Below are 25,318 nucleotides of genomic sequence, written 5' to 3'. Positions count from 1 at the left end.
AGATTTTGAACTCATCTTCACCATCTCTTTTTACCTCCTGTTCAGTTAGAAAACACATTCTGTTCATTCTTCCTCTGCAGTGCTAGTCATATTTTTTGTTTCTTTTCAGCTCTCATCTGTGTTTCAAACCTTTATCGCTCATCATCCAGATTCTTAACCGGCTTGCCTGGCCCCAGCCTTTCTGGCTGCCCTTTCCTCTCCTGCCTCCTCACTCTTTCAATTTAACCTTCCTAAACTGTTAGGCATTGCTTTGTTTGTGGCACTTCTCAGTCAGAAACTCCTCTGGGGCAAGTTGCCCACCCCAGGTGGCCGAAGCTGCCTTGCTGAAGGGCAGTCCTGAAAGCAGGCTCTTTCCCTGGCCTCCTGCCTGCATACGTTCGTTCACTGGCTCTGCTTTTAAGTAATCCCTCTTCCGTCTTTCTCTGAAGACCCTCAGGGCCTGTGGAGGGGGTCAGGAGGGAGGCTGGGTGGATAATAACTCCTCCCTCACTACCTGGGGAACGCTACCCACAGGCCAAGTTTACTTTTAACCTGGAACTTAAACGCCCCTAGAACTATCCCATCTAGCCTATCTCTGCTCTGCACAGACCCTCACTTGAGTGGCACTGGCTGGCTTACTATAGCGGATGGCACCAAAGGGTTGTCCTTCATCCTCTGTATCATACGTGGGGGGCGGGCATTCCTCTTTACCTTGAAACAAGAACCACAAATAATTTATTTTGAGGAAACATACTTCCCTTTAAACAAAAATTCATGTGTGTACAGAGCTTCTTAAACTGTAGAGCAGTACACAGACATTGCTCTGCAAACAGTAGGTGTTGCTGTTACTTTAAAATGCTCTTGAGAACAGAAATAGTTACATATTTAGAGGATAGGCTCCAAACGTTAGTTTTATTTGAAGTAGAAGAGTCACTCCCTACCAAAATAATAATAAACTCTTGGGAGAAGACCTCTAGAATCTCGCAGTGATTGTGAACCCGGCATCTTAGTGAAATATAGTTTAAGTTGTCACTTTACCTGGTGTAACTTGTGATTTTGCTCTGTGTTATTCACTTATGAATTTCAGAAGCCTCCTTGTCATTTATGTGTAGTTTGTGGAGGGTGAGTTTTCCTATGTATTTTATCGTGTAGGAAAAACCAAAAAAGCTCCGAGCAGCCACGTGTACGGTGACTGTATTAATGCTCAGAAAGTGAGAAAGTGCATACTTGAGAGCCGGGACAAGAGCTTCACGTTACTGAAGCCTTCTTCCATTTTAAAGGAGATTCGGAAGTGTTTGGGGGGTTCTTGAAAATCTCTCAATTTTAAATGTATAGTCACATAAGTAACATATGCATTGGCAACTCCAGTGCAAGAACAATAACTCAAAGGGGTCAATTGAGAGCTCATTTTATTTTGGGAATTGTGAAGTGAACTATCATGGGGCATCTTGCTTTTAGAAAATTTGTGTTTGATTTGGAAGCTTGGCATGTGAGTGTTAGGAAAGAATCGACTTAATTTTCCTTTTATAATAATTTAAAGTTTTTACATGTCTAACATAGGGAAAATGTTAGAAAAGTATCATTTCATAGGAACTTCTTTGAGTTTAATGCTGTTTTGTAGAATATACAGTCAACAGTTGGTTCGGCTGTCCTTTTCTGGGGAGAGATGGGCGTTGTAATAATGATCTTGAATCTGTGCACAGTTCTCATCAGACAGCAGGGACTGGCTGGAAAGATGGAAAAATGGAAAGCATTTGTAGAATTATTGTAGAAACACTAAACAGAATCTGAAATTTTTGATGTAATAAATTAAACGTTCAGCATAATATAATGACATAGATGTATACATTTAGTCAAAAGAATAGGGAGAGCATATAATAGTAGCCATCTCTAACATCACCAGGTAAATGATAAATAATCAGCAATTGCTATACATTTATTGCTAAGCTAGCTTTTTATTAGTGGATGCTTGGAGCAGTGTTTTTTGAAAAATTTCCTTTTAATTTTTTTTTTTTTTTTTTTCAAGTGAAGGAGAGATAGTCTAGGGGAAGGAAAGAACCCTAAAGTGCCATAATCTAAATTTGGATTTATAATATTCTCCTAGTTTATCTGCTGATCTCTTATTTAACATTCTACTGTGGTGTTGTTTAACTTAGATGTTTCAAACAAAAACTGTAATCAACCTTGTCTCACCGGAGCTCTGTGGCTCTGAAGCCATTCAAAACAGCGGACCTTGTGGTTTTCCCCTCAGTTCTGTGGAAACTGTTGTCAATATCGAATTCTCTCACCTGGAGTAAATTCTCTAAACTCTGCTTCCTTATTGAGGTTGGCGTCAGGACACTGCTCTATGAATTTGGGGAGTCAGGCTCTGGGATATTTGTCTGTGGTATTCTGGGCCTCATTGAGGAAACCACTTTATTGAAAAGGGAGAAATCACTGGTTTATTTGTGAGCATTCTGTTCTCTTTGTATCTCTTAATATACACTTTAGGTGGGGAAATTCCTCGGTGTGATATGGTTTGTTATACCATTGCCTTTTGCCTTGGGTGGAAATCATTCTAGAGGGCAAGAAACGAGCAGTTTAAAGCAGTAAGCGTTCATGTTCTCTGATTTACCAAAGAATTACCAAATCTTTGCTGTATTCTCAGTCTCTTTACATGCACACACACACACACAAACACACAGACTCCTTATGCTGAAAGTGATAAACATACCAGATTTGATTTTTTCCACTTTATCTTATTTAATTTGGTGATATAGTCTGCTTTTTAAAAGGAAAGTTGGGGGTATATTTTTTAGGGTGAAACTGGATGCTCTGGATGATTATTCTTGTGAAATTTATATATTATTTCAGAAAAGGAAAATGAATGATTTTTCATTTAGCAAATTCCTAGGCAGATTCAATATTTATGAATTATGTGCTTTTGCTTAATCCAACGAATAGATGCTAAAAGTTTTCATATTGATAGCTAGAGTTTATAGATTGTAACTTGGTGATTCCATTCTTCTGGTAGGAATTATGAATGGTAGTTTTATGTAGTAAGTACATCAGCTGTGTTTGTTAATAAAAACTGCATTTGAGAAGTTGGCATAATTTAGATATTTTGATTATTTTTCTAGAGGTTTCTGGATTGCAAGAATCTTTTGGTTGAGAAAACTAAGATCAGTGTTAAATACTGTAAATCTACCAGTGTTAAGCACTGTAAATCTACTCTGCAAAAAGCTTAATCATCTCTGTTTACTACAGTGATATTCATTTACCATGAGAGATCTACTTTATGTAGTGATTAGTTTTAGAATAATTTTTTTATGTAGGTCATAAACTTTCCAAGACTCCTTTTACAAAGTGATATTTTTAAAACTTTTTTTTTGGCATCTAGCCCATTTTTCAGTGTATTTATGATTTTAAAAATTTTGATACAGTCATGCTAGTTCTCTTATTTCTGTTTTACTCTTTGTCCATAAGCTGTGTGTTGCTTCCTGAATCTTAAAAGTTAGTTTCTTCTGAGTCTTGATGTTACAATGTGGGATTTTTTTGTAATCTAAGAGAATAATTATAATATTAGTGACCTCTAAGTGAATGTTGCAAATTTGATTATTTTCCAAGTAGCCCAGAAGATCTAAACTGATTCAAAAGAATAATTGTAAAGTAATTATCAGTAACTTATAGGTGAATATGCGAATCAAATAATTATTTTCCTAATTCTTTCCCTTTCCTCCCAGACTTAAAGAATCTGCTATTGCTTTTTCTTTAAAGGCTTTTCATATAGTTTTGTAGGTTTCACAAGTCTACAAAGGACAGGTACGACAGATTGACGTGTTAGACGTATTGCATTAATGTTAGTTTGTGTCTATCTTTTTTTTAATCTGCCTTATCTCAGAGGATGGGTGGTAGAGGTATGGCTGGGGCTGCAGAGCCGGTCTGACCCTGGGACTGCATATTTCTATGGGGTTTCCTGCATATTTCTAGATTTTCTGGTCTCTGGCCTCCATGTCAGATGACAGCAGCTTAACAGTTGCTGAGGTTGTCTTGACTTTCTAAGGGACTGGCATTTGAATAAAGACCCTAATTATTTTATTGTTGCTGTATTCATACTGATCATGTATAATCAAATCATCTTTATGATATTATTAAGCTAAATATTTGTAATGAAGATTTGCCCTAGAATTTCAAAGCAGTATCTTGAAAAGTTAAGTACGTGTATATTATTAAAACCTTGGATCTGTAAATTCAAGATTAAGCTCTTAGTTTTGTAAGAGTGTATGCTGTTAGTAAGGTATAGTTGGTGATAGAAATTCACGTGCTCTAAATTTGTATATCTGTGTAATATACTTTATCTGAAAAACGTCAACAGGTAGAATAGAAGGGAAATGCAGACATACTAAAGAAGATTTGGTCAGGCATAGAAATCCAAAAAAGAAACTAAGACAGAATCCAGGGTCAGAGAAGTCCTAGGGATTTTAAGATTTTCATTATTTACCATTGGAAAACTGAAGGCACTTAATTATTAAGCATTTTTTAAAGTTTGATAGAATGATTAAGTTTTGGTGATAGGTGTGGAAAGATTTCTCTCTGCTTCTACACTGATAGGATTGATACTTCAAGTTCTCACATTTGATAAAACACAGACCTTGAGATATCTGAGAGTTAGATGAGGGGGTATATAAATCAATGCTATTGAAGTCAACACTGAATATGAAAGGTACGTAGAATTGCCACGCACTTCCACAGGGGTTTTGCAATCCTGGAGGAATCTTAAGGAAGTTATTCCAATGACAATGTTTAGAATCTATAGTTGCTCTAAAATATATTATCATATTGTAGCTAGTACATGATTACTACAGTTCAGAGGTTCTCCACTGGGAGGGCATCTGGGGATGTGTGTAGGTATTTTTGGTTGTCAAAATGCTTGGAGGGACTGCTGGCACTGATTACGCAGGGCAGTGCCGAGTGGCCTTAATGGAAGGGACAGTCCTGCACAAGAGTTCTCCAGCTCAAAATGCAGTGGTCCTCTGTTGAGAGAGACTGCTAAAATCTCAGGTCTTTTCTTGTAATATCCCTTGTTTTTAGTATAGTTTAATAAATCTAATTTAAAATATCATTTGAGAAGTCAGTGTCAGATTTGCAATGTTTTTGATTATTGTAAAATATTTTAGATACATAATTTGACAGTGTTGTGAGTCAAGAGGGAGAAAGAAAAAAAAATGAGGGTCTGGTTTTTAGCAATTAGGATTAGAAGTGATAGGATCTAAGCATACAGGGTCATTGTGGACCCTTAAACAAAGAGGTGTTAAGATCCTCTAGTCTCTGGAAAGAAATGATGGGTGCATTCCTATTTGGACAGAGAGGGAACAGACAGTGTAGAAAGTCAGAGAGAAGATTATTAATATCTGAATTATATTGCAACTTTTTTATTAAGAAAAAGGTTCATTGAGATCAATGAAAGACTAAGATGTTTCCAGTACTTTAATATTTCAGTTATTCATTTTTAGATGTCACAGTATCTAAGTGGTTTGGTTTGTGCCTGTGAGCCAGCAACTACAAAACGGGAGGAAAAGGAAGGGAAGATGTTTTAAATAAAGAGGGAAAAACAGATGAAAAGCAGATGGAAAGGAGGAGGCAGCATCTCAGAAAATGGCAGCTCCATTCTTCCATGTCCTTAGGCTAAAAACCCTGGTGTCATCCTTCACGTCCTCTCTTTTTTTTCATGCATAGTATCGAATCTGGCAGCAAATCCTGGGGACTCTATTTTAAAAATAGATCCAGGATCCAATGACTTCTCACATCTCCTCTGCTCCCTGGGCCAAGGCACTATCATGTCTTGCCCATATTGGGGCATTAGCCTCCTAAGAGGTCGGCTTGCTTCCACCCTACCTCCTTACGGTCTCTTTTTAAATCTAAGTCACACTAGGTCACTTGTGCCACCTTAAGCCTCCCAGTGGCTTTCCATCTCTGGTTGGGAAAGCTATAGCCATTCTGGTGAACAGCGCTTGCCTTGCAAAGCCTGTGCTTAAATCTGCCTCCCCTGTTCCCCTCTCCACCCTGTACCATCACCTCCTGCACTAGGCCTCTCATCTACTGTGTACAGTCTTACTCCCTTATGATGCTCCTCCCCCATCCCTTCCTGACTCTCAGCTCTTCTCCTTCCAGCTTTTAGCAGATGTCCCTTCTCAGTGAGGCCTTCTCTCACCATAGTGATGGATTCACAGGCAGTGAGATAGAGACAGTTTATAATCCCTGTTTCCCTGTCCTTCCTCTCCATGTGCCTCTCTGTTTTTCTCTAAAGCACTTTCATTATCTGACTTACTACGTATTTTACTTGCTTATTTGTTTACTGTGGTCTCCTTCCTGAGAGGGCAGGGGTCCGTGTGCTCACTGTTCAAAAGCAGAGCTTGGCACATAGTAGGTGCAAGGTGAGGCAAGAGTAAAAAGCTGGGGAAATATGGTTAAGAAACCATAGCAGAAACCAAAATTATGATACTGTGGCGGAGTTATCTTAACTTCCTTGAGTCTGTGTTGTTAGTTGAGAGACTAACCTTGTGAAAATTAACAGAGCTGATTTATTCGACAGTAGCACAGTGCCTGCTGGTCTTAGAAGAAGCTTCATAAATGATACCGATGAGTCTTGTGAGAAGGAAAAGACAAACCAAAGGAAATGATAAAGCATCTTTCCAAAGATCTTTTTCATTAAAACATTTGCATTGGGCTTCCCTGGTCGTGCAGTGGTTGAGAGCCCGCCTGCCGATGCAGGGGACGCGGGTTGGAGCCCCGGTCCGGGAAGATCCCACATTCCACGGAGCGGCTGGGCCCGTGAGCCATGGCCGCTGAGCCTGCGCGTCCGGAGCCTGTGCTCCGCAACGGGAGAGGCCACAACAGTGAGAGGCCCGCGTACCGCAAAAAAAACAAAAAACGAAAAACAAAAAAACCCAAAAAAACATTTGCATTTTACTACAGGTTTTTTCTCAAAGTGAACTTGTCGTGGCCAACGTTAGTAAATCCACCTCTGAAAGTTCAGTGAGAGGGCAGATGAAACCCCTGCCATTTCATTCACTTCTGGGGCCCTAACGTGTCACACAAGGTCCTCCTGGTGGAACTGTACGGCTGTCAGTAGGCATTTGGTAGAGGGGGTTGGTTGGGCGTGCATGCCTCAGGGGCCACTAATCTCATCACTGTTGGACAAATACGCATTTTAAACTTTATAATGATTTCAAGTCTCATAGCAAAGGATGGATTATATTCAATAAAGGATGTATATACTAAGGAAGGACATGTTAAAAATATGTGGGAAAGATGCTTAATGTTAAAATTTAAAGGAATGGACTTCATGGGTTAACCACCAGTTTTCTGAAATTGTATTCACTGAGTATTTACTTCATAAAAGTTTATATTTGTATAGCACTGAGCTCTCTAACAAATTCCAAGCTATCAAATACATTCCCTGTGCCAGTTATGAATAAAAACTAGTTCAGGTGACCAGGCCCTAGCTTAAATATAGTGCCTTTGTTAAAGGTGATCCAGGTGAGTGTGGTTAAAGAGCTCAAGGAAAAAAACCCCAAACGATCCATATTAATGAAATGGGGTGAAATGTCAAGCACTATTCTTTAGGATAGTGGGCAGGCTATCTGCCCGGTGGCACATATATTCTTGGGCGAATAATGTCCCTGAATTCTACTTTCTTTGGTTTATTAGCAGTTAGAACATGAAGTTACAATGTGAGCAGAGTCTTGTGGGTCTAGGAAGGAAGCATAAATATAGGTAAATTCGTGAAGAAATAGAATTATGCTTAATGATGTGTATGTATACATGCTGAAAACAAGAATATTACAGTGGAAGTGCTACTCTCATGATTTTCATGTATTATGAATGACATCAAATGACTCCTAAGAGAGAACGTTGCAGAAAGGACCATCTTCATAGGTTGTTATCTAGAGACAGGTATGTCATTTGCATTTCCAAGAAATGATTTTGTTGTCTTGTTACTATACTATGAATAAATTGAAGAAAAATTTTAAAGGAATAAGTGTAGGTCTTTCCAGACAGCTTTTATTAAAACATTTGCATTTTACTTCAAAGTTTTCATTCTTTTCCTCAAAGAGAACTCTCCATGGAAATGTTTGTAAATCCACCTTTCTACTTCAGGAGTTTGAAAAACAAAATAACGTATAGGGGTCTAATTGTATTCAACACAGTATTGATATAAGTAAAAGAAGAACATTTACATTGCATAAGTTACTCAGCACTGCTTTGTGTTTCTGTTAACAAAGCTAATTTATTTCTTCTTAGGGATGATTTAGTTCCAAAGCAAAAATTTGATGTCATTCTGATGAGTCTGCTTTCAATTGTAGAGTACAATGAAGCCTCAGTAAAGAATAGTAAGACATCTATTTTATTGTAGATAATAAATCTGCAAAGTAAGTTCTCAGCATATATTGAAGTTGATCTGGCATGGAGTTGCTTTATGAATAGCCCTTTGAGCAAACTCTGCAGTTCTGTATGTAGTTTTAAATCACTGTAAATTTGTAGGCAGGTACATATCACAATTGTCTGTTTTTCTTTTTAGGGCTCATGTAATCAAAGAAGTTTCTTTGTTGTGTGTATCTTTTCAGAACACAACAGGAATTGAAAATGAATCAGGTGAGTTTAAAAATAAGAATTTATACAAATACATTACCTAGATGTTAGACCAGTTCTTGATTTTTAAAAGATAGTAACACACACCTTCATTCCTCCCAGATTTTCCTTTCTGTTTCTTAATACCATTCATTAGTTCATCATTTTCATAGTGTGTGTTTGTTCGTGAAGTGGAGTGTGCGTTGTTTTGGCGTGAGTTGGCGTTTCTGTGGAACCCTGAGTAGAGGACTCATTCTTAGGGACCTTAGTTCAGACTTTCTTTTTTTTACCTTCGCTGCCACACTCTAGTGTTATTTCTTTGTTTTTGTTTTGAAGCTTATTAAGCTTTCATTTTTAGTACTTTTTATTTTGTAATAACCCATTGGTTGCACAGGGAAAATTGGAAGTTATTTTTAGAGATCAAAACTGAATGGGAAACTAAGCATTCTGTCCTTGAAAAACCCGTTTAGAATAAAAACAAGAGGGCAGATATTGAAATGTAAGATGTATTTCTCCTTACAGGAGGGTGTGGGATTACCTGGAGATTAAACAATTCTGCTATGGGTATTTCTGTAGCCTGAAGGGTGTTCTGATAAGTAGAACCAATTATGTAGATTTTATATGTTCTAAAGTAGTATTCTTATTTTCTGGTTTTAATATCGTTTCACTTGCAGTTATGGAAATGCATGGATATCAGAAACATTCTCTTTTGAAATCCTTATAAAACTCTTTTTTTAAAAATATGAAGGACAGAACTTAAAAGTGTGTAGTCTGTAATTTTTGGTGTTTAGCTTAAAACTATCAGGCTTGAAAACATTTTGTACTCTGGATCAACTGAAACTTGGGACGCCTTTTTTTTTTTTTTTTTTTTTTTTTTTTACCATTTACAGGTGCGTCTAACTGGAGCTCACAACTCCAATTTCATTAAGTGACCAAGTTTAATAAATTCAGTCCTGTGTTGGGGTTGAGAGGTGTGAAGTTTCTGGAATGGATTCTTTTGATTTCTTTTCATTACTTTCTTTATCAAAAATTCGTTGATTTTAATGCAGAGGACTATACATCATAAAAAATGAATCTGGCAAACACATGGGGCACATGGTTGCTATTATTTTAAAGCTTGCAGATTTACTGACATGCTTTTGAAGGCAAATTATTTTTGAAATGGTGAGATGGGGGAGGGAAAAGAGAACAGAATGCATTTTTCATAGTCATTGTCCATCAAAGTTATGTGCGGATATATGTCGTAGAGTTCATTTATTTTCCTGTTTTAAGATTGAGTCTTAATGCTGACCTGGTCTCCCCATGGAACTTGCTCTCCCACTGCCTCGGAGCTGTTGTTAGAGGAGTCTCGATTCTGGATTGGAATGATGGTGAATGCTTCCAAAGTGGCATCTAAATATTGACATCACTTAGGTTGCATCACTCTTCAACAGCCATTTATTTCAGGTGGCTAACTGTGCTAAGCTAATAGTATTTCATTTCAAATGTATTTAGACTTGTTTGACGCCTCACACTTTTGCTTTAATTTTCCATTTATATCAAAAGGACTTTTTGTGTTTGAAGAAAGTCCACATGCCGTTCAAAAGAGTCGTAGTAATAACCATTTCTTTTTTTGGCTCTCTTACAATTTGGTTTTGCTCTTGACAAGTTTTAATATCAGATCTGCAGAGGACTGCCTTTGATACCAAATGCCAAATATCAGTGGAAGAGTGTCCTCTTATGTTTCTAGTGGCTAGCACATTTCTGATTCGGGTGTCATTTATTTATTTATTTATTTATTTATTTATTTATTATTATTATTATTATTTTTTCCGGTACGCGGGCCTCTCACCGTTGTGGCCTCTCCCGTTGTGGAGCACAGGCTCCGGATGCGCAGTCCCAGAGGCCATGGCTCACGGGCCCAGCCGCTCCACGGCACGTGGGATCTTCCCGGACCGGGGCACGAACCTGTGTCCCCTGCATTGGCAGGCGGACTCTCAACCACTGCGCCACCAGGGAAGCCCTGGGTGTCATTTAAATGGTCTGGTAGTAGTGAAACTTTTATTTGGATTATAAAAGTTGTCTGCTTTTTATGAGTAAAATTTTCAGCATCATTAGTTATATTTTTATTATTTGAGGAGTATTAGTCCCATGATATTGAGACCTGATTACTATAGCATGACATACAATCTATGAGTGTTTTTCAACAATTGTCCCAGTGATTTTTAAAAATTAAGAATTGTTTCAGGACACTTCATGTTTTCCCCTCTTGTATTTATTCTTATTTTCAGCCAGTGCAATTGAGCAGTAAGTGCTTGAAAAGCTTCAAAACAACTACACAAAATTTCAGGTATTAAAAATGTTTTAACTTGAACCAGATTGATTTTTTTTTTTTTTTCCTTTTTCTTTTTGCGGCCCGCGGGCCTCCCACTGCCGTGGCCTCTCCCCTCGCGGAGCACAGGCTCCGGACGCGCAGGCTCAGTGGCCATGGCTCACGGGCCCAGCCGCTCCCCGGCATGCGGGATCCTCCCAGACCGGGGCACGAACCCGCGTCCCCTGCATCAGCAGGCGGACTCTCAACCACTGCGCCACCAGTGAAGCCCAACCAGATTGATTTTTAATTAAAATCTTGATGGTGAGTTTAGGGTTCGATTTTTCTAAGGACTGATCAGCATTGCTTTGGTGAATTTTAGCTGTCAGATCTGTCTGTTATGATTGGTGTAGTTTCTGAGACAATAGCACGGAATCTTTCATTCATACATGCCTGACAGTTGAGTTTTAGGGACCAGAGGATCCCAGGAGTGAGCATACCATATTGTTTACAAGTGAGTCCTTTAGAAGAAACAGCAGAGTCCGAAGCCTCCTGGCATTTTAAACACTGACTGTTGAAGCAGCAGTTTGAACTGCTGTCTTATCAATATGTTCCAAGTTGTTCCTGGTATGGCTAGCCGGGGTCTCCCTCCACCCTCAGCCCTGGGCTCCACAGAGCTCCAGACCCACATGCTTTTTGTCCTTCTTTCTCTTTCTGTCTGTTCTCAGCACTTACCCCTTTCTTACTATCTCTTATCTTTCTAATTTAGAATCCAGCCCCTGCAGCCACTGTGTCTCCTCCCCTCACTCTCCATTTTCTTTTCTTTCCACTTTCAAATCACAGGGGTATCCTTCACTGGCTTCGTTGTCATTCCACACCCATCCCTATTAACTTTGAGTTGTTCCGCTAGTCTTATCTTTTCCTAGATTTATCTAGGAGAATCCAGAACTTTATAAATGGCTGTCTCATGGACAAAGAGTTTAGAATGCTTTACTTTATAGAACATCCAAGGTGAGCAAAGTTCCATAATGCAAATATGCTCATAGTCACTTAAAGTAGATGTTCTAGGGTTTAATGCCACTTGCTACGTAGTGAGGGCTTAACCAACATGCCAGGCACCGCAATGCGTATTACATATATATTCTTTCAATTCAGTCTTTTGCAACCACTCTATGAAGAGTAGGTATTATAACTATTTTATGGATGAAGACATTAAGGCCAGAGGCCCGTGATCACTCAAACAGTAAGTGATAGAGCTCTGATTCACTCAGATTCAATCTGATTCTGATTCAGGCCAGTCAGATTCCAAAGCCCAGGGGTTCTTGGTCACCATGCTGTACTGCTGTACCGGTCAGGATAAACTGTGTTATGCTGCACTTACAGACAGGCAGCTCCAAAATCTCAGGGTCTTACACAGCAACCATTTATTTCTTGTTCTTGCTGCACATCCAGTGTGGATCTGCTATTTAGTTGCTTAAGAACCAAGGATGATGGAGGCTTTGTCTCAGTATATGTTTCTTCTACTTCTGCTTAATTGGCTAGAGTTACTCCAATGGTTGCATTGAACTTAAAACTCAAGTGGGGAAAGCAGTGCAAACCCATCAGGCGCTTGGGAGGAGAAGAGAACTATAATATTTAGGTACAGCCCCGGTGATTTTTTTTTCCTGCTTTATTGAGATATAATTGACATATAACATTGTGTAAGTTTAAGCCCTAATGGTTAATTACTGCTGTCTTGATTACTAACTTATTGAATCACACTTAGTTTTTTTCTTAAAGAGTCTTTACATAACTCAAATTGTTACTAATATATGAAACTTTCTATCAGTATAGTAGTTTTATGATTGCAGCATGTCTGTATACTGATCAGTCATCTATGGCAGGGGTCCCCAGCGCCTGGGCGGCAGACCGGAATTAGGCCGCACAGCAGGAGGTGAGTGGTGGGCAAGTGAGCGAAGCTTCATCTGCCGCTCCCCCCCGCTCCTGGTCGCTCCCGGTCGCTCCCCACCCCCCCCCCGCCGCCCCGCTTCGCTCCCCACCGCCCCCCACCGCCCCGCTTCGCTCCCCACCGCCCCCCACCGCCCCGCATCGCTCCCCACCGCCCCCGTTGCCTCTTGTCGCCCCCCACCGCTCCCCACCGCTCACATTCCCGCCTGAACCACTCCCCCCATGGCCCCCGTGGAAAAAATTGTCTTCCACGAAACTGGTCCCTGGTGCCAAAAAGGTTGGGGACCGCTGGTCTATGGTATTGCCAGTAATCAGTAGCAAAGCAATTTAGCATTCCAAACTTGTTTTAAAGTTTTACTTACTAAAATAACAGAAGAAGCTTTTAATCACTGATGCTGCAGATCCAACCCTGAGAATTGTGATAAGCCATCAGAATAATGGAAAGATCCATATTCCATTACTTTAGCTGTTCTGAATGTTCTCTCATCCCCTCATTCATCCTGCATAGACTGCATCCCAGTGTGTTGTGGATTCTGCCTGCAGGGAACTGGGTAGGCAAGGGCTCAGCTTTGTAACACATACTTTTAGAGGGAGACAGTTAAAAAGCAGGATGACAAACAAGATAATTTCAGATAGTGAAAAGTGCTGTGAAGACAGTGAAATAAGGTAATGTGATAAAGAATGATGGGTGGAGAGGTTCTCTGGATTACATGGTCAGGGAAGGCTGTTCTGAAGAAGTGATTAATAATAGAACAGAGACTCAAGTCATAACCAAGAACCAGATATATGAAGATCTGGGGAAAGAAATTCTAGGCAGAGTGAACAAACAGTGAGTGCAAAGGCTCTGAGGTGAGAATGAGCTTGCTGGTTCAGGGAACGGAGAGCAGGCCGGGGGCTGGAGCTTGATGAGCTTCGGGGACTCTGGACAGGATGAAGCTGGTGTGAGGGATGAGGGCCAGATTTATAGGGCCTTTAGGGCCGTGAGAAGAAGTTTGTTTTATTCTTCTAAATGCAATAGGAAGCCACTGGACAGAGACATCATCTGATTTCTGCTTTTTAGAATATCGTTCTTCCCGTGCTGCAGAGACTGGGTTGTTAGGGGCAAGAATGTAGTACTATGTTTGTTCACTATTAACACCATATTCGGGGACAGTTTCTTTAGTTGGAAGCGTAATAGACCTGCCAGCTTTTTGAAAGAGGGTACTTTTCAAAGTGTTTTCAGAACTATTTGCTGTTCTTTTGCAGAGATGGTGTATAAGATTTTCTTGTTCTGTGTCCCCATCTGCTTGTTGTTAATTGCAGTCGTACTTATTCCTTAACCAAATACAATTTAATGCTATTTTAGGAAACTGAAGCTTGTTTGATTTTTTTCCTCTATTGTTTGCCCCCAGAATAGTAACTAAGAGTATTGTTTGCGGGTCTAAACAAAGAATAATTGTTCATGGAATTTGAGTGTTTTAATACTCTCTGATTCTTGGATGTCTTTTGGTGGTGACAACAATTGCTATGGTGATTAGTATTAGTCTATTGTAGCAGGAATGTGTATCTTAGTGTGAATATACAATGTTGTGTTCTTAACATTAAGGGATGTTGAATCTGATCTCTCCTGTCACCCACTGCTGTTGCTCCCCAGTGTTGGTTTTGATCAAATCGATATTTAAGAAACGAGGTGCTTTAATTAAATAGGTCAAAACTGATGTAGTAATTTATGGTCAGTCTTTGGATGAAGTGTATAAAAGGAGTTACTGATATAAATTTACATGAAATACCAGTAAAGCTTGCTTAGTCTTATATTTAAAAAAATAAAGACATTAGGGACTTCCCTGGTGGCGCAGTGGTTAAGAATTCGCCTGCCATTGAAGGGGACACGGGTTCAAGCCCTGGTCCGGGAAGATCCCACATGCCGCGGAGCAGCTAAGCCCGTGTGCCACAACTACTGAGCCTGTGCACTAGAGCCCACGAGCCACAACTACTGAGCCCGCATGTCACAACTACTGAAGCCCGCGCGCCTAGAGCACGTGCTCTGCAACAAGAGAAGCCACTGCAATGAGAAGCCCGCGCACTGCAACGAAGAGTAGCCCCCGCTCACCACAACTAGAGGAAGCCTGCGCGCAGCAACAAAGACCCAACGTAGCCAAAAATAAATGAAATAAAATAATAAAAAAAAAAAGAGGGACTCTATTTAGCATCTTTAAAAAAAAAAATAAAGACATGAGTATGTGTTGCCTGTGTAAGATAGTACATGCAGCCTTATGTCATAGCAGCCAGTGCCAGTGTTCTGATACATATTAAACACAGTGACTGTTTATTTGAGAGGGGTGTAGGGAGGAAGTGGAGCAGGCTGGTTCCAGAGCACACATGCCTGGAGCAGAGCGGATGGGGTCAGAGAGGTGTTGCGTCAGACCTGTGGTCGTTGTGAGGACCAGAGTGGACTTTGCTCAGGGAGATGGGACACCTTTGGAGGTTTTTGAGCAAAGGAATGCTTGACTTGGGTTAAAGAAAAATCTTGAAAAAATCTTTTTTCTATGGCATTGGTATTTTATTTATTTTCTCAGAGCATTAAAGTCTCATTTTAGCACGATTTAAAGAGGAGAGTATAGGATTCATTAACTTATTTTACTTTAAAAATCAACTTTGAGGTATAATTTATGTATAATGAAATATACTCATTCGAAGTGTTGAGTTTTGACAAATGTCTACACTCATGTAACTACCATCACTGTCAAGATATAGGACATTTCCATCACCCTCAAAAGTTGCTGTTCTGCAGTTAGTCCTCCCCCGAGCCCCTACCCCAGGCAACCACTGATCTGCTCTCTGTCCCTATGGTTTGGTTTTTCCCATTCTAGAATTTCAGGTAAATGGAATCATATAGTATGTGCTCCTTTGTGTTTTATCTCCTTTTGGTCAGCATACGTTTTTGAGAGTCATCCATTTGTTGTGCATGTTAGTGGTTTATTCCTTTTACAGGAAATATTTTATGGGAGACCACCTGACCATCTAGATAAATCTGTTCATGATCATATTTCTAAAGATTTGGTGAAACTGTGGGATGGCTACTATCTTTCGTTTTAGGTATCTCCCCTGCTTTTTTTCTAATCCTAAAAATATATGGTGTGAAAAATCAAAACCACTTTTGCTGTTGTAGCATATTATTAATATAGAATTATATTTTTTGTAGGTAACTATAAATACAAATTTGACACTAAAGACATTTTTTAAAAGCCTTCCAATTAAGGTGATTCCAATCTGTTGTTATTACTTAAACCTCAACTAGTGAGTGTATAGTTTAGGAAACTAATGCATTGAATAATGATGGCCCTCAAATCTCATTTTGAATCATGTATTTTACTAGGTAAATTAGCAATTTTTATAAAATACAGGACACTGTCTTTTTGAATGAAAATATTAAATTATTTCTCAAATTTGAAAAAAGAAATTAGCAACTTGAATAGCATTTCCTTACATAACTGTGGAAGGAACTGTGGCAGAAGTCTTACATATTTTGTTGTCCTGATATTAATGCTTTGGTAGAGAAGGTTATAGGGTTGTTTAGCTCTGCCTCATCTTTGGTATCTTGTGACTCACATTCCCCTCCAGCTGTGTAAACTTGGGCAAGTCACTTGCCTTCTTGGTATTTGTTTCTCACCTGTCAAATAGGGATAATAGTGGTGCCCATTCCATGCGATTGTGGGCAAGAGTAAATGAGTAATAAATGTAAAGCACTAAGGCTAGTCCCCGGCATATAGGGAACACTGTAAGTATTGTTATTATCATCTTCAGCCAGTAACCAAGTCTCCATTCTGCCCTGTAAAATACCTTCTAATCACTGTTACTGCTTGAGTACAGACCGAGACATTCCTTGTTTACTAAACCTCCTAATTGATCGTCTCACCAACAGTCTGTCTCTCCTCATGGAATCATTCTCCATGTGCCTTGAAGTACTATATGTATAGAGCATAAAGCTGACCATACAGGAAGCCAGAAAAGTGGACAATCCTGCACTGTTTGGAATGTCTTCATGGAGGAACTGGGATGTGAACTTGACCCGGAAGGATGTAGAGGATGTTGACTGGTCAGAGGAATTGAGGGTCAGAAGGGCCAGTGGTCTGGGTCATTGTAGGTTGTGAGAGCCCCAGAGGGGTAAGAGGACCTAGGCTGGTGAGGGCAGGAAGAGCCATGAGGCTTGTGCCTGTAGGGGCCAGGAAGGAACTTTTACTGGTAAAATGGGGAGTTTTCTTCCAATAGAATTTTTTTTTTTTTTTAATCTGTGGGTATACCAAACAAACTATCTGATTTGAAAGGCTGTAGGTCCACAGTTTGCTGGTTTGGATGAAGGTGGATTGAAAAGTTGCAACTCAGTCTTGCCAGTAACAGACTCACTGGGAGGCAACAGAAAGCTCCTTTTCCTGCTCAGCCCCCACTCCATTCCCACCCTGCATCAGAACCTTCTGGACAAGGGGCACGGGTATGTCAGGGTGAGAAAGCTCTCAGGTACCTCATTTTCTTTGCTTCCCTTGAACTGTGAAAGTTTCTAAAACCAGTAGAGGAACTACAGGACTTTATTTAGAATGTTTTTAAAAGAGTTTTGAACCAGATGCTTTATAGGTTGATTAATAGAGAAGACAGAGGGTTTGGAGAAGTTGAATCTGGAATAGACTAGAAGCCAGAAGACTTCGTCACATCTTGTCACTCCCCTGCCCCAAACCCTGCAGTGCCCCACCACTCTCCGAAGGCCGTCTGGTCTCCACACCTTGGTGGTGAAGGTCCTGCAGGATCTGGTGGCGCTGCCTCTGCTTTCTCCCTGGCTCACTCTGACCTGGCCACAGTGGCCTCTTTTTGTTCCTGAACTTGCCAAGCCCTTTGGTCTCCTCGGGATGTTTCTTCGGAATGCTCAGTCCTTCACGCATGGCTCATTCTCATCTTTCAAGTCCAAGTCTCTGTGTCATTCTCTGAGATGCACTTGCTCCACCCCCAGCCACCCTAACTAAAACAGAGTCCCCTCCTTATCTCTGTTTATCACACCCTTTCTTTCAGTGGTCCCCGTGGGAACCGCCCGCTGGTCTCCCATGTTCGGCTGTGGGCCGCAGGTGGGCAGGACCCCATGTCCTCCTTGTTGCTTTCCTAGGTTCCTAGGGTAGCGCTGTGGTGGCATGGGGGACAGAGACTGGACATTTGTTGGAGGGTGGGGATTGCTGTGCTATTTCAGCTTTAATGGATGGCGGCGGTGGGTGCTGGAGGAAGGGATCAGATAGAGCAGATTTTGAAGCCTCACCAGCAGCGTTTGACTGTTGACCTCTCTCCCTTCCTTGAATCTTTTCCTGGCCTTTCTGGCACCTCACCACCTCTGGGCTGTCTTCTTCTAGGCCTGCTCTGCTGCTCTCACTCCGAGACAGTGGTGTCCTGAGGGCCCGTCCTCACTCTTCTCTTGCCCTCTGCTCTCCAGTCTCATCCACTGCCCGGGACTCCGTTACCAGTCGAGCCGTATCCACTTACAGCCGTCTCTGCGCCTGGACCTCTTGGCACTGACTGCCAGACACTTGTTTCTTTGGCTGTTCACTGCAACCACTGCTCTGAGCTACGCATCCTGTGCCGGGCTCCGGGGGCAGGGCGAGTGGAACAGACCTGCCCTGTGTGTCTGGCTTTGCCTCTGGCGGAGAGGCCATCAAACAGGCCAAACCGTCAGCGCGTCAGAGTGCACCATGCAGTGAGAGGCAAGAGCGTGGCAAGCAGGCCTGATGGGGACCCTTGCCGCGTAGGACAGTGGAGACAGACTTCCTCTGGGTAGGGCAGGGACCTGGAGCACCGACACACACCGGCTCCCTTAGGAGTCCTCAGGCCTTGATGGGGTCGCAGTCCCACCATCTGGGGCTTAAAGCAAAGGGTAGGTTCGCCTTGTCCATCCTTGCAGGAGCCCTAATAGGGGCATCGACGATAAGTTGTTGCCTTTAATATTTTGAAGCCACTTAACTCAGTTTGTTCTAGTCTGTTTTACTTGTTCTCCTTTGGTGATTAGCAATGAAACCTTAAAAAAACCAAACAAACCCTTGTGCCTATAGGGGAGCACCCCCTCCAGTCGTACTCAGGAAGCTTGGCATGGGGGGAGGCGGGGGGGCACAAATATGTGGATCCAGCCTCTTCCCTCGCTCCTCGCATCACCACACTCTCCTGTCCTCTGCCTCTCAGTCCTGAGATGGGAGGTACCGGAAGGTCAGAGGTGGTCTTCCTTCGTCCAGCTATTCTCAAGCTTTCGGTTTACGTGGATTATGTATTTGGATATTTACCATGAAATTGAAACATATTTTAAAACTTTGGCGGGGAAATAATTATAGATTCACAGGAAATTGCAAAAGTAGTAGAGTCCTTTATGGGCCTCTGCACTCAGCTTCCCCGATGGTAACGTCTTAACTCTAGTACAATATCAATACCATGGAATCAACTTGTACAGTGATGTTAGACTACAGGCCTTATTCATGACTCAGAAAATTTAAAACACAAGACTAAAGAATCACACATTCCATTAGCCAGTGGAATGATGACATCATCACATGTCAGAGCCTCCAGAAAGCTCCCCTGTATACATCTGAGCGTGAAAAAGGCAGATAACATCTTAGTGTTATTATGAAAATGGCTCTGACCTTGACCCTCGAAAGGGGCTTCCCAGGCACTACCGGATTACAGTGCGAGACCCCACTGGTTTAGTAGTTAAAATGTGGACTCCTGTCTGGAATTTCCCTTGGCTCCACTGCTTTGTGTAATTTGGGGAAGTTACTTGACAGGGCTGCTCTAAGGCCTGCCATGGGGACTCCTGCTCCTGAAGCGTGACTGTCTGGATTTGAGCCCTACCTCTGCCACTTACTAGCTGTGAGTATAGGCAGGTTTCAGTTTCATCTGTAAAATGGGGTTATAAAAGAACCCACAACCAGCACGACAGTGTAAAGATTAAATGCGGCGCTGCAGAAAGAGCTTGGAATAGTGTCTGGTTAGTATCCTGAATACTCTGTCAGCGTTAGCTCTGATTATGGTGAGGATTCGGTGAGGTGGTGTGCAGAAAGTGCTTGTTAGCACAGAGCTTGGCCCAGAGGAAGGAGTGAGAGTTATGTTCCCTGAGCTCCCCATTATCCAGCATGGGAAGGTCATCCTCGGCCAGAGGAAGAGTATTGCAGGAAAGCATAGAAGGCCCTTTAAGAGGCTCCACAGCAAGGTCAAAACTGGAGGTTCCAAATACCTGTAAGGTTTCTTGTGTTAGGAAGCAGAATAAGAGTTCCTCTGCCGGTGAGCCTCTTGAGAAGGGGCCTGGGTCAGCTGTATTAACCGTAGTACCTTCACCATCAGCACGTGCCAGCCCGGAGCAGGCACTTGGGAAGTATTTGTTAGTGATTGAATGATGGACAACTTGTGGCCGTTAGTTGGGAGAGAGAGGGGATATTGACCTTCTTTAACTTTGAGGTAGGAAGTTGGAGACATGGAATTAAGGAGGTCAATTAACAGTTAATAACTAACTTACTAACTTAAACTTACTATGTTAAATTTAATACATACCAATCCAGATCAGTTCACTGATACTTGTTGCATTAAGTAGGGAATTAAAGAGTTCTTACGTTTTCTATTACATAACGGGAAAGTAGAGAAGTCCTCGTAGCTTCCCCCGTGCTTATCACAGTGGTCAGTGTCAGAAACCCTTGAAATGGGAATGTCTTTATTCTGGGACAGCAGGGATGGGGTGCTGGGAGGCCGTTGGCCCCTCTGGAAAGAGGAGCAGCCAGGGTTCCTTCCTGGAGTGTGCAGCCTGACCTCCGGCCGCTTACCTTCTACCCCTCTCATTCTGCGTGGTTCACAGTTCTCCAGTGGCATCCCCCCCCCCCCCCCCCGCCCACACACAGCGCTGGCCGCTCTTCTCTTCCCTGCTCTGCTGTGGACACATTGGTCTCTTTGCCTGTCTGTTCTCTGAACATACCACGCTTATTCCTAACTCAGCAAGGTCCTTTCCTGACCTGTTTTTCCTGCATATTGTCGCAAGATTCCCTTCCTACTTCTAGAGGTCTTCCTTAAGCCCTCTGTCTAAAATAGCACCCTGCCCCTTCTCCCATCACTGTGTCCCCTTCTTGTGCTTGATTTCTCTTCAGAGCATCAATAAGTACCAAGCATTGTATATCTTTGATTTTGTCTGTCTTCTTCACTAGAGTAATAACATTGTTAAGGCATATGTGATGCTTAAAACGTTGCCTGGCCCACAGAAGGGACTCAGAAATCTTTTAATAAATTAACTACACGTTACAGTTTCTTTTAGACAAAATCAACCTTAAAAGTATTCCCAGGATTGTGATTCTTTAGTGTAAGCACCAAGGTGACCCTGTTTAGAGTATGGTATTACATCTAATACTATCTGTCTGTCTATCTATCTATCTAATACTACATATATATGATGTATATATATATATTATATGATATGTATATATATATATGAGATTGTGTGTGTGTGTATGTATGTATATGAAAGAGATCCCAATTTATGAGTGTGTTGGGAAGAGAAATTTTCTTTTAAATGTTCTTTTGTTCCGAAGGTTTACTTGTAAACTGGTTGCTTGGAATTGAGAGCATATCACATTTTCTAAAAAAGGATCCTTACATTGACCCAGAAATACCTACCTCAAATTCAAGAAATTCAGGCACTCATAGAGAAAGTGCTCTCAGATAGATGACTCTGCTATTTAATTTTTTCCTAACCTTCTTTTTTCTAAAAAAGGTTTAAGTTAACTTGCAAGAATCATTTATTCATTCAAGTACTTAAGTGACAACAAACATTTCAGGTCTGTTGCTGAGCACTGGGAATGCAGCCTGGAGTAAGATGGACACAATCTGTCTTCCCTGCAGTCTGACGGGGGAGGTGCATTAAACACATAATTATACAAGTAATTATTTAAAATTGTGGTTAGAGCTATGAAGGGAAAATAAGGAAGGGGGAGAGGGTGGTTCTGTTTAGGCAAGCCGTCCTACCTTCTCCTACTTCTGATTTCCTGAAGATGTTCCATGCAGTTTGCAGCCATAGCCACTGCAGTGGAGATTGCAGCAGCCGGAACAGTGAGAGGAAGGCCCTGGAGCTGGCCAGTGTCTGGACTGAGGTCCTCCGGTTTTAGTTGAGTCCCTTTGTAGTGTCAAGGATACGGAAATAAACAGGAAAAAAAGCTTTCCTCTACTAACTAAAGGAACCCAAATTAAAAATAATGGTTTTGCTGAAAGCGAGTAAATACGTGTATGGGAACTTTCCTTATTTCTTTTTCCTGTGGCATCTCTGCTGAGGTCCTTTATATTCACAGGTGTCTCAGAAATTTTAATATCCATGATCTTCAACTTATCCTCAAGTTACAAATTTCCTGTGGGAATGACCAGTCCTGCCTTAGGCGCCATCTCCTGTTGACATTTCTGGGGAAGTTTGGAGGTTTTAGGGCAGACGTTCTCAGATTATATTCCAGCAGAATCTTTTCTTTTTTGAAATCTTTGCTTTATTGAGGTATAATTGACAAATACAATTGTAAGGTGTCTAAAGTGTGTGTACATCGTGGTGGTTTGATATACCTATACGTTGTGAAAGAATTCCTACCACCTAGTTAATTCACATACCCATCACCTTGCATATTTATCTTTTTCTTTTCTTTTTTTTTGGTGAGAACATTTAAGTTCTACTGTCTTAGCAAGTTTCAGTTCTATAATACATGCTTTCAACCATAGTCACCATGTTTTACATTAGGGCCTCCTACCCGATCCAGCAGAATTTTAACTGCGAATACCACAGTAGTTATGGGCTCGGGCTCTAGAGATAGACAGACGGAGTCTCAAATCCTGTCCTTGAGCAGCTGGGACCACTTCCCTAAGCCTCAGTTTCCTCATCTGTGTGTGTGGTGAGGGAGAGGGGAGCTGGGAGGGGGCATTGGCAGTGCTGCCCCTTGGGCTGTTTGGAGTAAGCTTGCACACAAGATGATTAGCACAGTGCGTTGCACTGAGGCCCGAGGAAGTTCCCGGTACATATTAAGTCATTAATATGATTGTAATACTGCCTGGAAGTATCAGTTTGAGTTGGCTAAAGCACTGTCTTTTCAAAGCTTCTGGGGAGGTTAAGTGGTGTCAAATCCTTTAAAATCTTCACCTGGGTCCCATCTGAGAAAGGGGAAGAAAATTCCCACTGACTGTGCTAACTGACCATGTGCTAATAGGACTCATCACTGCGGCTAGTACTTGTTAATATTGTGTAATTTACCCAAGTTAAAAATTATTATTATGTAGCCTAGGATAGCAACTACCAATTTAATACCTTTGCCCTCTTTGGAAAAATTTATTCACGTCTCCAAAATTCCAGTTTATACATGAAAATTTTTAAAATGAGGGCACTGTATTTAGAAGTGAGAAATTTGTGTGCTTAATTTATTCACACTTTAGCTAATGAAAAATACCATAAGACCATTTTCTGGGCCAGTTTTGATATTCCCATGTCTGGGAAGGCATTGAACTTGTGCTTGGTGATACTGTCAGGACCAAGGCATAAATCAAGCAGGATGCAAGTAGTTGTGCTTCTGGAGTGTATGCACCGTCACCTTTGCCCTGTCCAGGGAATGAACCCTAGTCTCTCGATGCCCACTTTTGCACATTTCAACTCAAAATAGCACAGTAGACCTTCATAATGACATGCTTGTTGCCGCGGGATTTATTTCTCTCGAAGCAGCCTATTGATATGTTTTTTTAAAAAAATGAAATGCTAGGAGTACAAAAATTTGGATGATATTCTTTTCTTGGCACAAAACATTCTTAAAAACTACAAGATCTTCATTGTTCTGGGAAAATTAATCTTTTTAGCTTGGAGTTTGCTTTTTGCCTATGTTGGTTTCTTTGAAAGTCCTTGAGAAATGTTTCCTTTTGCAGTGAAATAAAAAACATTCAGACTACAAAACCCATCATTCTTGGTGGGGTCACGATCTGCACATCAGTTCTTTGGGGTATATGTGGTGCCAGTTAATAGCCACTTGATTTTCCTTTGATTTGAAAATTATTTTTAGACTAACAGTCATGTTCTATGAGTCGGCTCAAATCTCCCCTTTCTGTTACCTTACAGACATATATCTAATAGTAATCTTATTTCTTAAGAATTTTGGCATATACTTAGTAGGCATATACTTAGTAATTTCTAAATTCTCTATTTCTTAGAGACTTTATGATATTGTGGGGACTTTGCTATTTAGTTACTTGGTATACAGTCGTATAGTACTGTTTCCTGGAAAGGTCTCACTTCCATGGAGGGCCCAGAATAAATTGTAGTGTTCTTGCTGGGAATCCTCAAGCCTGTCAAGGGGTTTTTGCTGGAGGGATGAAAGCATGGGTGGGATGGCGGTCCGATTGGCTGGCATGGCCTTTACAGCATGTGCCAACAGTGTTCATTTAAGTAGGGAGTGCTGGTTTTTATTTTTTTAATGTCCTTCAATGCTGATGGTAGCCTATGACTTAAAGTAAGCTTGAGCTGTATTTTGCTGCCAGATTCTGTGGGAGTTTAAAACAATATGGTGCCAGAGATTTACGTGTTTTTAAAATGGCCACAGGTGGCTGGAACAAAATAGATTAACACAGACATGCTTGAAGGTTATAGTGGTTTCCTTTGGAGACTCACAGACAAGCATCAGAGCCACTCCTGAAACGCTTGACATCATCATCTTAGTCTGGCTTGCCAGCTTCGGGTTTCAGTTACATTTTTGCTTATTTGCTTATTGGGCCAGAAAAAAATCAGAACGGAACTGGGTTTTCTTCCTTTTGCTCTTATCTTTCTGCTTCTTAACTTGCAGAACGCTGAGCCTGTGGCAGCCGCCGAGACCCTGGCCGAGGTACCTGAACATGTGCTTCGAGGCCTTCCAGAGGAAGTGAGGCTTTTCCCATCTGCTGTTGACAAGACTCGGGTTGGTGAGCACTGGGGTCAGAAAAGGAGAGGGAAGGGAGGGCAGGCTGTGGCGAGGCTTCCTCTGGGGCTTCTCAGGTAGGGAGCTCACTCTAAAAGCAACACATCTATACTCTGACTCAGAAGATTATGTTTTCCAGTTAAGAATCCAGGGTGGACATAGATTATAAAGTTAAACCAGAAACACACCTTCACCCATCCACCATCCTTCGTGATTCAGCCTGAGCAGCTCCCTTCCTCCGTGTCTCCCAGGGGCTCTTCTTCCCATAGAATGTTTTTCTCCCTCCTCTGATTTCACTGTGATTTGAGTGTGATTATGCTATTATATTTATTTCATTATTTTGTATTTGTTTTCACATCTGTCCCTTTCACTGGTTGTGAGTGCCTTCATTTCTTATTTAGCTTATGTCTCCAGTACCTGACGCTTAGTAGATATTTTAGTGAATGATGACATGAGTGTGTTCCAATGCTTCTGGCTGGAATTTCTTGTTGAATACAGCCAAGCTTTTTTTTTTTTTTTTTTTTTTTTTTTTTTTGTGGTATGCGGGCCTCCCTCT

General features: G+C 41.3%; 1 protein-coding gene across 5 annotated transcripts in view; it reads left to right on the top strand.

Moving 5' to 3' along the window:
* The window catches only part of PRDM2 (PR/SET domain 2), a 120,026-nt gene that overhangs the window by 5,569 nt on the left and 89,139 nt on the right, over positions 1–25,318 (top strand). For 2 of the 5 annotated variants that reach the window (XM_028487820.2, XM_028487821.2), the window contains exons 2-3: positions 8,540–8,613; positions 24,652–24,766. In XM_028487820.2, coding sequence (XP_028343621.1) covers positions 8,605–8,613; positions 24,652–24,766 — 124 coding nt within the window. In that variant the 5' untranslated portion in view covers positions 8,540–8,604. Of the gene's footprint in view, positions 1–8,539; positions 8,614–24,651; positions 24,767–25,318 lie in introns of those variants that run through there. The other 3 variants (XR_008616935.1, XM_055083761.1, XM_028487822.2) reach the window with 2 other exon arrangements.

Source organism: Physeter macrocephalus, chromosome 3, assembly GCF_002837175.3.
Source record: "Physeter macrocephalus isolate SW-GA chromosome 3, ASM283717v5, whole genome shotgun sequence".
Taxonomy (NCBI): Eukaryota; Metazoa; Chordata; class Mammalia; order Artiodactyla; family Physeteridae; genus Physeter; species Physeter macrocephalus.
Note: the sequence above shows the minus strand (reverse complement) of the source record. Positions and strands in the feature narration are given on the sequence as shown.